General features: G+C 37.6%; 1 protein-coding gene across 1 annotated transcript in view; it reads left to right on the top strand.

The window, feature by feature from the left end:
• The window catches only part of BRDT (bromodomain testis associated), a 66,055-nt gene that overhangs the window by 15,549 nt on the left and 36,829 nt on the right, over positions 1 to 13,677 (top strand). Inside the window, exons 4-12 of the mRNA XM_017855799.1 lie at positions 1,039 to 1,153; positions 7,022 to 7,194; positions 7,803 to 8,153; positions 8,920 to 9,048; positions 10,013 to 10,201; positions 11,064 to 11,236; positions 11,310 to 11,599; positions 11,689 to 11,802; positions 12,034 to 12,171. Coding sequence (XP_017711288.1) covers positions 1,039 to 1,153; positions 7,022 to 7,194; positions 7,803 to 8,153; positions 8,920 to 9,048; positions 10,013 to 10,201; positions 11,064 to 11,236; positions 11,310 to 11,599; positions 11,689 to 11,802; positions 12,034 to 12,171 — 1,672 coding nt within the window. The remainder of the gene's footprint in view (positions 1 to 1,038; positions 1,154 to 7,021; positions 7,195 to 7,802; positions 8,154 to 8,919; positions 9,049 to 10,012; positions 10,202 to 11,063; positions 11,237 to 11,309; positions 11,600 to 11,688; positions 11,803 to 12,033; positions 12,172 to 13,677) is intronic.

Here is a 13,677-nt window from a genome sequence, read left to right as displayed (position 1 = left end):
TTTTTTTTTTTTTTTTTTTTAAGACATAGTTTTGCTCTTGTTGCTCAGGCTGGAGCGCAATGGCACCATCTCAGCTCACCGCAACTTCCACCTCCCGAGTTCAAGCAATTCTCCTGCCTCAGCCTCCCAAGTAGCTAGGATTACAGGCATGCACCACCACGCCCGGCTAATTTTGTATTTTTAGTAGAGACGGTGTTTCTCCATGTTGGTCAGGCTGGTCTCAAACTCCCGATCTCAGGTGACCCGCCCGCTTCAGTCTCCCAAACTGCTGGGATTACAGGCGTGAGCCACCGCACCCGGTCTAATCTTGTATTTTTAGTAGAGACAGGGTTTCTCTATGTTGGTCAGGCTGGTCTCGAACTCCTGACCTCAGGTAATCCACTCCCCTCAGCCTCCAAAAGTGCTGGGATTATAGGCGTGAACCACCATGTCTGGTGAAATTCTCTTTTTTTTTTTTGAGACGGAGTCTCGCTTTGTCACCCAGGCTGGAGTGCAGTGGTGAGATCTCACTGCAAGCTCCACCTCCTGGGTTCACGCCATCCTCCTGCCTCAGCCTCCAAGTAGCTGGGACTACAGGCACACACCACCACGCCCGGCTAATTTTTTGTATTTTTAGTAGAGATGGGGTTTCCCTGTGTTAGCCAGGATGGTCTCTATCTCCTGACCTCGTGATCCGCCCACCTCGGCCTCCCAAAGTGCTGGGATTACAGGCGTGAGCCACCGCGCCCGGCCAAAATTCTCATTTTTAATACCTCTTTGATTTAGTAGGATTGGTTGGATTGTAATTCTCTAGTGTTCAGAAAGCCCTTTGGGTACTTTTTAGAAGTTGAAGGAGTAGAATGCTAGAATTTTAAATGTGAGCTGCTTTCAACCATAGAGAATAAGAAAATAAAATGTGATCAACTTCACTATTTTCGATAAGAGATGAATACTATCTAGGAGTACTGTTACTGCCTTCAATAAAGTGGCCTGAAAATAAAACATTTGGTACAGTGACCATACTGTTTATCCTTATGGTATATGTAATATGTTTTGTAGCCTGGAGATGACATTGTTCTTATGGCACAAGCTCTCGAGAAGCTGTTTATGCAGAAATTATCTCAGATGCCACAACAAGAGCAAGTTGTGGGTGGTAAAGAAAGAATCAAGAAAGGTAAGGCAGGAAGTGAACACTTCATGGTTCTCTCTCTGTTTTTTTCCCCTCTGTGTCTCGTGTGTGTGTGTGTAAATCCCTCAAAGGAGACAGACATCCAGAAGTCCTACATCCTATTCTATTGATAAAAAATGTCCATTTGAAACAATCTGCCAAACCTTGATCACAAGGATGGGTATCATTCAAAAATAGTGAGGACTGCATTGATTTTGGCCTTGGAGCCAGCTTTCCTATAGCATAATGCCATTCACATAGTAGGGATTCAGAAAATCATAGCTGTTACTACTGTTTTCAGTGGATCTTGTATCTGTGCTGTGCTGATAAGAATGCCCAAATTGCTAGTGCTCTCTGCATTAGAAAAGATTTCCATAGCTGAGAATGAAATGTTAGTATTGGGTTGGGAGATTGTCTTTTTTTCTTAACTTTTCTTCAGTCACAAAATCTTTGGAGGAAATCATCTTTACAACTAATAATCATATTGTTTAAATATGGTGTTTCAAAAATCTTAAGTATTCAAATAGATTTATTGTAGAGGTTAATCAAGAATGTAGTAAATGTTGGTTTATCTTTGGATCACTTAAGCAGTGTAATCTTAAGTTCTTAGTCATTCCATGTTAGTTTCCTCATTTATAGTATCAAGAAAATATTTATTTTTTGTTTTTGAGACTGAGTCTTTGCTCTGTGACCCAGGCTGGAGTGCAGAGGCACAATCTCGGCTCACCGCAAGCTCCGCCTCACGGGTTCATGCCATTCTCCTGCCTCAGCCTCCCAAGTTGCTGGGACTACAGGCGCCCAGCACCACACCCAGCTAATTTTTTGTATTTTTTTTTAAATTAGAGACAGGGTTTCACCGTGTTAGCCAGAATGGTCTCGATCTCCTGACGTCATGATCTGCCCGCCTCGGCCTCCCACAGTGCTGGGATTACAGGCGTGAGCCACCACACCCGGCCCGAAAAATATTCATGATTGTAAATGTTTATAAAGAATATAGTCAAGTGCCTGAGATGAAGGAGGCTTGTAATAGGTTCATGGCAGAGGTTGATTTTTTTTTTTCAGGTTTTTATTGATAGTAATATATACTTTTTTATTGCTAATAGATCCTTAAGGTGGGTCATAACTTATAGTGCTTTAACCAGATCTATGAGATATTCACTGATTATTTAAGTCGTTATTCTTATTTTAGAAAAGGTTGATCCAATGTCTGACAATATGAGACCTAGGCTTCTACAAGAAGATTTAAGTAAGCCCTTATGAGGTAGATAATACATAGATCAGTATGGTATTTAAATTGTAACACCAACGTGCTAATTGTTGCTGACTTAAATTATTACCCTTAGCAAGATAAAAATTGTTATTTTTTCCATTTAATGTTGTTAGAAGGTAAAAATTATTGATCTTCTCATTGATCTTTTATCTGAGGGAAACATGCTCTTAGCATCTGAAACAAATAGCTACAACTTAACTTTCAAGTGTTTCTTTAAGGTTTTTTTTTTTTTGAGACAGAGTTTCACTCTTGTTGCCCTGACTGGAATACAATCGCATGATCTCTGCTCACTGCAACCACTGCCTCCCACATTCAAGTGATTCCCCTGCTTCAGCCTCTTGAGTAACTGGGATTACAGGCATGCGCCACCACCCCAGCTAATTTTGTACTTTTAGTAGATACGGGGTTTCACCATGTTGGATAGGCTGGTCTCAAACTCCTGACCTCAGGTGATCCACCCACCTTGGCCTCCCAAAGTGCTATGATTACAGGCATGAGCCACTGCGCCATTTAAGTTTTTTGTTAGAAATAAAACTTGAAAAAAATTACAAGGCAGTGCATTATGGAAAAAAATTAAGACAATGCATTATGACACGTGTCAGATGAAATTACATGTAATATATACTGTGTTTCAAAAGAATGGAAGTTTTTTTTTATTTCGAGACAGGTCTCATTCTCTCACCCTGGCTGGAGTGCAGTGGCACTCCATGATCACAGTTCACTGCAGCCTCGAGCTCCTGGGCTTAAACAGTTCTCCCACTTTAGCCTCCCAAGTAGCCAATATTAAAGACATGTGCCACCACACCCAGCTAATTTTTTTGTTTCTTATAGAGGTGGGGTCTCATTTTGTTGCCCAGGCTGATCTTGAACTCCTGGCTTCAAATGATCCTCATGCCTTGGCCTCCCAAAGTGCTAGGATTACAGGCATGAGCCACCATGCATGGCCAAGAGTGAGAAATTGGTATGTGATGTGTGCTAGTACATTTTGTATTGCTATAAAGAAGTATCTGGCTGTTCGTTGTGGCTCATGGCCGTAATGCCAGCACATTGGGAAGCCAAGATGGGAGGATTACATGAGCCCAGGAATTCAAGACCAGCCTGAACAAGATAGAAGGACCCTTTACAGAAAAATTTAAAACTTTGCCAGGTATGGTGGCATGCACCTGTAGTCCCAACTCATCAAGAGCCTGAGGTGGGAGGATTTCTTGAGCCCAGGAGTTTGAAGGTGCAGTGAGTCATGATCACACCACTGCAGCAGAGCGACAGAGCGAGACCCTGTCTCAAAAAAAAAAAAAAAAAAAGAAAAAAGAAAGAGAAAAGAAATATGTGAGGCTGGGTAATTTACAAAGAAAAGAGATTTGGCTCATGGTTTTGCAGGCTGTATAAGTATGGCACCAGCATCTGCTTAGCTTCTGGGCCTCAGGAAGCTTTCAATCGTGGTCAAAGGCAAAGGGGAAGGTGTTGTATCACATGGCAAGGTGGGGTTAGGGAGGAGGTACTCTTTTAAGCAACCAGATCTTGTGTGAACTCATAGAGTGAGCACTCCCTCATTACATCGAGGATAGCACCAAGAGAATCATGAGGGATCCACCCTCATGACCCAAGCACCTCCCACACCAGGCCCCACCACCAACATTGGAGGTCACATTTCAATATGAGATTTGAAGAGGACAAAACATCCAAACCATGTCATGCTGGAAAAGTTGGGAAAGACTTTAGAGGTGCTATAAGTTATGTTTGACCTCAAAGGATAGGTAGCCTTTGGCTTCAGAGTGAATGTCTAAGTTTAAAAAACTTCTGACAGAAGCATTCCACTACCAGAGTCATGTCTTTGTTAGTCACAGTGGTAGGGAAATTGTCATATGATGGTAGCTAGTTTAAAATAATGTGGTTACGTACATGTTGATAATTTATGAGCAAATACTTGCGTGCTGATTATGTACCACAACACTGTTCTGTGCTCTTGAGATATGATCACTGAATAAAACAAAAACTTTGCCATCTTGGAATTTATATTCTAGTAGGAAGTGAGAGGCAAACATGACAGATTCAGCGGAGGCTCGTTGAGAAGTGAAGATTTGAAAGAAGAACATTCCAGGCAGAGGAATCAGCTGGAGCAGAGGCCTATAACAGATCCTCCATCACTTTGGGCCATGCCTTCATTTGTGAATGGATCTTGCCATCTCAACCATTTTGTTCCTTTGGTTATCTCCATTTTTTCTTGCATCATTAATCTCTCCTCCTCTATGGGGTTAGTCTCATTACCCTATAAACTGGCTCTAGTATCTCATCTTTAAAATACTCCTTTGTCCATATTCTTCCAGCTATTGTTCCTTTTTTCGTTTCTTTCTTTCTTTCTTCCTGTATACTCATGTACTCCCCTTAGCAGAAGTTCTAGCTTTATTTCACCACCAAAGACATTTTGTCAGTCAGGGTCACTTGTAGTCTTCATTCTGCAAAATTTAAGTAGTGTTTTTTTCTGTTCTCATTTTATTTGATTTCTGTCAGTATTTGCCTTAGGAGACTACTATGTCTTTCTTAAAATGCTTTTATTTCTGCGTGCACACACTAATCATGTAGACTTACTTCCCATTCTAGAGTTCTCTTGACCTAGCTGTCTTCTTCTTACCTTTATAGTGACATCTTAGTTGTCAGCTTTGGAGAGGGAGGCCTTCCTTGGCTACCCTCTCCATAATAGTTCTCTGCCTTAGTTTAGTTAGTAACGTGTATATTTCCTTCCTAACACTTAGCATCACTTGTACTCAATAGGATTACTTATTTTTTGTCTGTTTCTTACACTAGACAGTAAGCTCCAAGAGCAGATACTATGTCTGTCTTGTTCATTTTTGAGCCCAGGAGGTTGAAGGTGCAGTGAGTCATGATCACACCACTGCAACAGAGTGACAGAGCGAGACCCTATCTCAAAAAAAAAAAGAAAAGAAATATGCGAGAATTTGTGCCCTAACACCTAAAATGGTGCCCAACACACAATAGGCATGCAGTAAATATTTACTGTGTTTCTTTCATTTACCAAGTACTGCATTAGGTACAAGAGATTTAGGGGTGACCAAAACAAAGTCCCCTTACCCTCACAGAGCTTTTTATTGTGAGAGATAGAGACAAAATTAAGTAATTGTAACTATTCCTCACTATGCAGATCTAATTAGCTCCCAAGTTCAAAGAATAACAACAGTTGGAATATCAAAGGATGTGAGATTATCTGAATGTATTTGATTCCTGAGTTTTAAAGAGTAGTGACAACTCAGATATTGAGGAATATCAGCCCTGTCTTAAAATACATTCAAATTTACTTAGTTCCTGAGTTTGTTTTGCAAAAATTGAAGGGCCAGAAATAGCTATATGTTGTATATCAAATGTAATAATGGCATGGAAAAAATAAAGCAGAATAAGAGCTATACAGTTGATGAGGGAGGATAGGGTAGAGTGAAAATGTTATTTTATATAAGGTGGTTGAGAAGGTGACATTTGAGTAAATGCCTGAAGGAAATGTTGGAATGAGGCATAAGGATATCTTATTTTAGGCAAAACAAATAGTCTTCTCCTGCTTACCAAATGTGAGCAAGGCCAGCAGGCTAGAGTGAGGGAAGGGCAGAGGGAAGTAGTAAGAAGTGAGGTTGGAAGGAGGGAAGAAGTACGGAGAAGAGGACAAGCAGGTCGTATATATGCTGTGAGCACTTTGGTTTTTACTTAGCGAGATTACAAATCGTCACTAATTTGCGTTTTAAAAGATCACTTTGGCAGCTGTTTTGAGGATAGACTATAGAGTACCAAAGCAGAAGGAAGACCTGCCTGGATGTTATTGCAGTAATTGAGTTGTGCACTGATGATGCCTTGGGCCGGAGTGAATGCCACTTGTGAGTAGTGTTTGGAGTCTAGATAGGAAGATAATGCTAACAGGGTTTGCTGCTGGTTTGGATATGGAGTTTGAGAGACAGTGGAATCAAAGATGACTTCAGGGTTTTTGTTGTGAACAATTAGAAGAATGGAGTTGCCTTGATGGAAGGTTGAACTTTTGAAATAACAGATTTCAGAGTGATATGATCCAAATGTCTTAAGTCATAACATTCTGTGAAAACAGGGCAGAAGAACATGACAATTGTTCCTTTGGCAGAATTTTCTGAAGAATGTATTGATAAGAGAATCATATTCACATCTTTTGTTCTGTGATAGACTATGTGTTACAATTATGAAGTCCTTGGATATTTATGCAGAGCATTCTGAAGACCTCACATAGTACTGTGTGGTTGGTCTCCAGAGTATCTGAAATTTTTGCTTACGTTCATAGCTACCTGAAGCTAACCACACGGCTCTATTATTAGTCGTGGTTTAAGCCAGGCACCTTTTTGAATAAAGCTGGTAAACCTACCATTAATAACAAATGTTGAAGTCTCCATTATTATATCTTTATATCTAAATTGGTCTAACCTGTCTAATCCTGTGTGTGTAGATTTCAAAATGAAATAAGTATCCTATGCTTATGTTGCTAAAAAGCTGAACTAAATGAATTGAAATAGAAAATAAGACAAAGTGGTGTTTTATACTTTATTCATTCATATATTTGATGCTGGTTCATACTTTTCCAGGCACTCAACAGAATATAGCTGTTTTTTCTGCTAAAGAAAAATCATCACCCAACGCAACAGAAAAAGTATTTAAGCAGCAAGCAATTCCTTCTGTGTTTCCTAAGACATCTGTTTCTCCCTTGAACATGGCGCAAGGAGCTTCAGTCAACTCCAGTTCACAAACTGCGGCCCAGGTAAGTTTATTATAGTTCTATAATCATTGCTTTTTAATTTTGGATTTTTTTTTTCAGTTAATAAGAATATTAGTCTTCAACATCTAGCAATTTTTCTTTTTTAATTCATTTAGCATCTAGCAATCTGAAATCATACTGTTTCCACCTCTCTGTGCATTTTATGAATAGAGACCTAAGAGGCTAGCCAAATTTTACATATTTCTTAGGTAGAATTTGTACTGTTTGGGTGTCTTGATAGTATTAATATCAGAAGTTGTTCGCCTACATAGTTTTCTTTTAAAAGTCATATAATCTTGCTGATTTTTCAGGTATTCAGAAACTTTGGTATAACTATGACTTTGATTTTTTACTTTTCATTCATCTTAAGGTTTGCACAAGACATTCTTTGGTATGTGGGAAGATAATATTAGAACTATTTAGTTTGCCTACAAAAGGAAATTAACCTTTAGCAATATTTAATACATGGATTGACAACAATATTTGTAAATTATCTATATAAAGACTTGGTGCCAATAATCTTTCCCTTTTTGTCTTTTAAGTGATAAGGAACTATGGCTCTGAATATCACTTTAAATATATTTTTTTGTTGTTGAATTGTTCTGTTTTAGGTTACAAAGGGTGTGAAGAGGAAAGCAGATACAACAACTCCTGCAACTTCAGTAGTTAAAGCAAGTAGTGAATTTTCTCCAGCATTCACAGAAAAATCAGTGACATTGCCACCTATAAAAGAAAATATGCCAAAGAATGTTTTGCCAGATTCTCAGCAACAATATAATGTTGTGAAGAGTGTTAAAGTAACTGAACAATTAAGGCACTGTAGTGAGATTCTTAAAGAAATGCTTGCAAAGAAACATTTTTCATATGCATGGCCCTTTTATAATCCTGTTGACGTTAATGCTTTGGGACTCCATAACTACTATGACATTGTCAAAAATCCAATGGATCTTGGAACTATTAAGGTAAATGTTGCCTTAATAGGAAGAACTTCTTTTTCTTGATTATACAAGTAATTCATCATTGCAAAGAAATCTTAAAATCTAGAAAAAGATGAAGGAAATTAAGATCATCAGAGTCATATTATCTGGAGTGAGTCACTGGAAATTTTAAAATATATCTTTTGTTTTCTTCCATTTGAACATGTCCATGGTTCTAGACCACGCACAGTGGCTCATGCCTGTAATCCTAGCACTTTGGGAGGCCAAGGCGGGCAGATCACTTGAGGCCAGGAGTTCGAGACCAGCCTGGCCATGGCAAAACCTCGTCTCTAAAAAAAATACAAAAAAGCTGGGAATGGTGGTGCCTGCCTGTGGTCCCAGCTACTCCAGAGGCTGAGTCATGAGAATCACTTGAACCCGGGAGGAGGAAGGGTTGCAGTGAGCCGAGATCATGCACTGCACTCCAGGCTGGGTGACAGAGGGAAATTCTGTCTCAAAAAAAAAAGATTATATGAAAACCCTCTGCTTTTATGATTTTGTTCCAGTTCTCTTTACTTGGAATGTCCTCCTTCCTTATCTCTACTTACCAAAATTCACTGGATTTTTTTTCAAAGTCTAAAAAATATGAAACAAATGTTGCAAAATTTTAACATTTGTCAAATCTGGATGATGGGCAACTGTTTTCTGTATATATGAATTATTTTGTAATATGAACATTTAATATCGGTGCTCAAATAATTATTGAATTGAACTATTTGTTTGTGAATCCTGTAGTTTTTCTTTAATTTAGGAGAAAATGGATAACCAAGAATATAAGGATGCATACAAATTTGCGGCCGATGTTAGATTAATGTTCATGAATTGCTACAAGTACAATCCTCCAGATCACGAAGTTGTGACAATGGCAAGAATGCTTCAGGTGAGCCATTACTTGTGCTCTGAAAGTGTTTTTCCTCTGAACATAGTTTAAACATCTTTTAGAACCATAACTTAAGAGATAAAGAGTAATAACACCCACATCTCTTAAGTATTAAATGGCAAAAACCACAATTGCTTTTGCACCAACGAAATAGTTTATGAAATGTACTTTTAAAACTGAGAGGGCTGTGTGTTTTTTTGTTTGTTTGTTTGAGTTCTTGCATCCTTTAGTAGTGAATATTTTAATGAAGCTGCCTGCATACAAAGGAAACTGGGGAAATATTAGTGAAGAGGGGATGTGGATATATTATATATATGGTTGACTAGAGCCCATGTCCCACTGAGGGGACAGTCTAAATGGCTGAACCATTTGGAGGTAATAGAATGATCTACCAACTACAGGGCCCTTGAAAGAAGATCTCCTGTATTACTTGAGAGGTCTATCTTGCCTGAAAAAAATGGAGAAAAGTTGCTAAGTTTGGCAGGCAGAGAAGCATGAGTCTTTTTTTTTTTCTTTTTTTTTTTTTGAGATGGAGTTTCATTCTCGTTGCCCTGGCCGGAGTGTGGTGGCACAATCTTGGTTCACTGCAACCTCCGCCTCCTGGGTTCAAGTGGTTCTCCTGCCTCAGCCTCCCAAGTAGCTGGGATTTATAGGCATGTGCCACCACACCCGACTAATTTTGTGTTTTTAGTAGAGATGGGGTTTCTCCATGTTGGTCAGGCTGATCTTGATTTCCCCATCTGAGGTGATCCACCTGCCTCGGCCTCCCAAAGTGCTAGGATTACAGTCATGAGCCACGGCGCCTGGCCCGCATGTGTCTTAATGTGTTTCTTCTGATATATCTTAAAGGCAAAAAGAATTCTGGTCAAAATATGACACTGAAATGTACCTTTTATTAAAAGCTATAATTGCTAGATTAAATTAAAAATGCAGAAAACCATAACAAACTAATTTTTCATTATAGGATGTTTTCGAAAAGCATTTTTCAAAGATCCCAGTTGAACCTGTTGAGAGTATGCCTTTATGTTACATCAAAACAGATACCACAGAAACCACTGGTAGAGAGAATACTAATGAAGCCTCCTCTGAAGGGAACTCTTCTGGTGATTCTGAAGATGAACGAGTTCAGCGTCTTGAAAAGCTTCAGGAGCAGGTAGTTGATTGTATTGATACAAATTTTGATAGTCTATGAGCACTAATCTATCAGGAAATTTTTTCTGCAGATTTAAAGCTGTTATAGTTAGATCATTTCATAACTGTGGTTTTATTTACTTATTGACAAATTTGTAATGTTTAATAGTCTTTCCTAATCAAATATTTATTATAAAAATCTGTTATTTAAAAAAATTATGTTATCCCTAATCATGAGTGGTTGATTCTCATTGAAATGATTTATGAAATAATCAGAGATATTTTATGGATGAGGTCTTATTAACTACTTTTTATGATAACATGTTAAACTGTTCTGGAGCTCCAGTATGAAAAATCAATGATTAAAAACCAGCCGGACACCATGGCTCACGCCTGTAACCCCAGTACTTTGCGAGGCCAAGGTGGGAGGATTGCTTGAGCCCAGGAGTTCAAGCTTGGGCAACATAGTGAGACCATGTCTCTACAAAAAAATCAAAAAAATGTGGCAGGAGGATCACTTGTGCCTAGGAGGTTGAGGTTGCAGTGAGCCAGGATCACAACACTGCACTCCCACCTGGGTGACAGAGCAAGACCCTGGCTCAAAAAAACAAAAAACTTAAGACCACCTGGAAATGTCATTTATTCTTGATCTGTTTGTAGATGAATATTTAAGTTTATGGGTTGAGCACATGATAGTTTTGTAATTTAAAACATGCCCTTTAAAATTCAGTGCATTTGTGAAATTAAATAAGAACTTGAAGGAAATGTAATAAGAAATGAATTTCACAAAAGACACTCTTGACTTTGGAGTGACAAGATTTTTTTTCTAGTGTCTTTAATTATTTATAGACATGAATGTTTACAGATTTTTTTTATTTTATCAGCTTAAAGCTGTACATCAACAGCTCCAGGTTTTGTCCCAAGTACCTTTCCGTAAGCTAAATAAAAAGAAAGAGAAGTCTAAAAAGGAAAAGAAAAAAGAAAAGGTTAACAACAGCAATGAAAATTCAAGAAAACTGTGTGAGCAAATGAGACGAAAGGAAAAGTCCAAGAGAAGGTAAGTATCTTTTATTATGATAGCTTATTAACACAATAACGATAAGTTGGACTAAATTTAGTTTTTGTTACAGTCAGCCAAAGAAAAGGAAACAACAGTACATTGGTCAAAAATCTGAAGATGAAGATAATGCTAAACCTATGAACTATGATGAGAAAAGGCAGTTAAGTTTGAATATAAACAAACTCCCTGGAGATAAACTTGGGCGAGTAGTTCATATAATACAGTCAAGAGAGCCTTCTCTGAGCAATTCGAATCCTGATGAGATAGAGATAGACTTTGAAACACTGAAAGCATCAACACTAAGAGAATTAGAAAAATATGTTTCGGCATGTCTAAGAAAGAGACCATTAAAACCTCCTGGTATGTATTTCTGCATATTGATAGAAATCAGTTTTGTATTTGGGTTGGTTTTTGGTTATACTCACTTTCTTCCCTCTTAAATCACACAGCTAGGAAAATAATGATGTCCAAAGAAGAACTTCACTCACAGAAAAAACAGGAATTGGAAAAGCGGTTACTAGATGTTAATAATCAGTTAAATTCTAGAAAACATCAAACAAAATGTAGGTGGCAGTTTTTATATTTATTTATTTACTTCTTTTTGTAGAGACAGGGTCTTAGGACGTTACCCAGGCTGGTCTTGAACTCCTGGCCTCATGTGATTCTCCCACCTTGGCCTCTCAAAGTGCTGGGATTACAGGCATGAGCGACCATGCCCAGCCTAGGTGGCAGTTTTTAAATGTTCCTGCAGCTGTTTAATTCTTCTGGCATTTTAATGTTTCTCTGTTTTGTAGCTGAGAAAATGCAACCATCCAAAGCTCTTGGAAGTGTTTCCCGACTGAGTGAGAGCAGCAGCAGCAGCAACAGCTCATCGGAGTCTGAAAGTAGCAGCAGTGACTTAAGCTCTTCAGACAGCAGTGGTTCCGAATCAGGTTAGCTGTCCCCTTAAATGTACCTCTGCTGGTGGGAGCATTTTTTTTTCCTGTAATATTGATTTATATTTTGAAGAAATATTTGTTACTTACCCGGAATCCATGATTTGTATATCATGCTAATTGTTTAATTGCATGTTGACAATCTTAGTATTTTTCCTAAAAGAGATACTGTGTAAGACGAAACTTCATGTTACATGTATATGACGTGTAGGTTTGTAATGTTGAAAAAGTTTACTCAAGGAGGGATAGTCTCAATAAATAATTTCAAATCTTAATATCAAAATATATCAGATGATAAAATAATGATCTTGTTTTATAAAATAAAAGATTGAGAGCACCTTTTGCTTTACTCTCCAAGATCTATCAAATCACTCTCATGTTGTAAGGGTTGCCATGTGGTGATACTATGTTCTGAATTGAAAAATCATTTTGAGTTAGGAAACCAGTCATCCCAGAAGCTATAAATCAGATTATTTTTCTACTTCTTTGGTTTCTTCACTGTAGAATATTTTCTTCCATCTATAGAAAAATGTACTTTAAATTCAGATTCTCAGCTATGCTCGTGACCTATTATCTTGTGTAGTTTAGCAGTTGTATCAAGCTTAGGTCACTTATGTTTTCTTTGTGCTTTTCTATTAATGACTACATAGTTGATAAGTAATCACTACCCCAAGAATACTGACTTGGCAGTGGTGTTCCATCTTTATTGACCAAAAGGCAAATTCAGAATATAGGACACTGTTGTCCCTAAATTTTGCTTTATTTTAAATGAAGTATTTCTTGTGAAATTCAGTTCTCTTTTTAAAGAAATATCTCACACAGAATATTGTGACATCAGGAATTCTTAGCATTATTAAAAGCATCCCTCTTTTTTCAGCGTGATAGTACAATCTGCTGAATTGCAATACATTCTATTTAACTCTTAGTTCTGTTTAGTTTGTATTAAATGGTGCTGATTGCTGTGTTTTGCTTTTACAGTTCTAAAGTATATAGTGATAAACATTTTGGAGAATAAACAGAATTTTACTTTCTTTGGAATTTGTCATACTAGAAAATTTAAAAAAGTAGGGCTCTGATTATACAGTATTTCCTTATTTGACTTCTAAGCATAGAACAATACTGGAAAAACTTAAGTTGCATTTAGTATTTTCAGTTGTAATTAGCATTTGTAACTTCATCTAATAAAGCATTTGTGGTCTAATAAGTTAGAGCACTTTGTCTTTTATTTGTAGGATAAAACTCTTACCGTACCTGTTAGTTTGAATTATCTAATAATAAATGCTTCAAGTGTTAGAGGAAAAGTACAATATAATACAGACTTTTCAATAAAGTACCTTAATTTTAATATGAATTATCAGTTTCTGATACAATATTATTATATGTTGCTTGGAGGAAAGATTGTTTATCACTAACTTGTGTTCTTAAAATTGTGCAATATATATTCTCTGTTTTCCTAACATTCTGTCAGAATAACTCAGCCTCAGAATCAAATCTATTTATTTA

This window comes from Rhinopithecus bieti, unplaced genomic scaffold (genome assembly GCF_001698545.2).
Source record: "Rhinopithecus bieti isolate Rb0 unplaced genomic scaffold, ASM169854v2 scaffold_41619, whole genome shotgun sequence".
In the NCBI taxonomy this organism is placed as follows: domain Eukaryota; kingdom Metazoa; phylum Chordata; class Mammalia; order Primates; family Cercopithecidae; genus Rhinopithecus; species Rhinopithecus bieti.
Note: the sequence above shows the minus strand (reverse complement) of the source record. Positions and strands in the feature narration are given on the sequence as shown.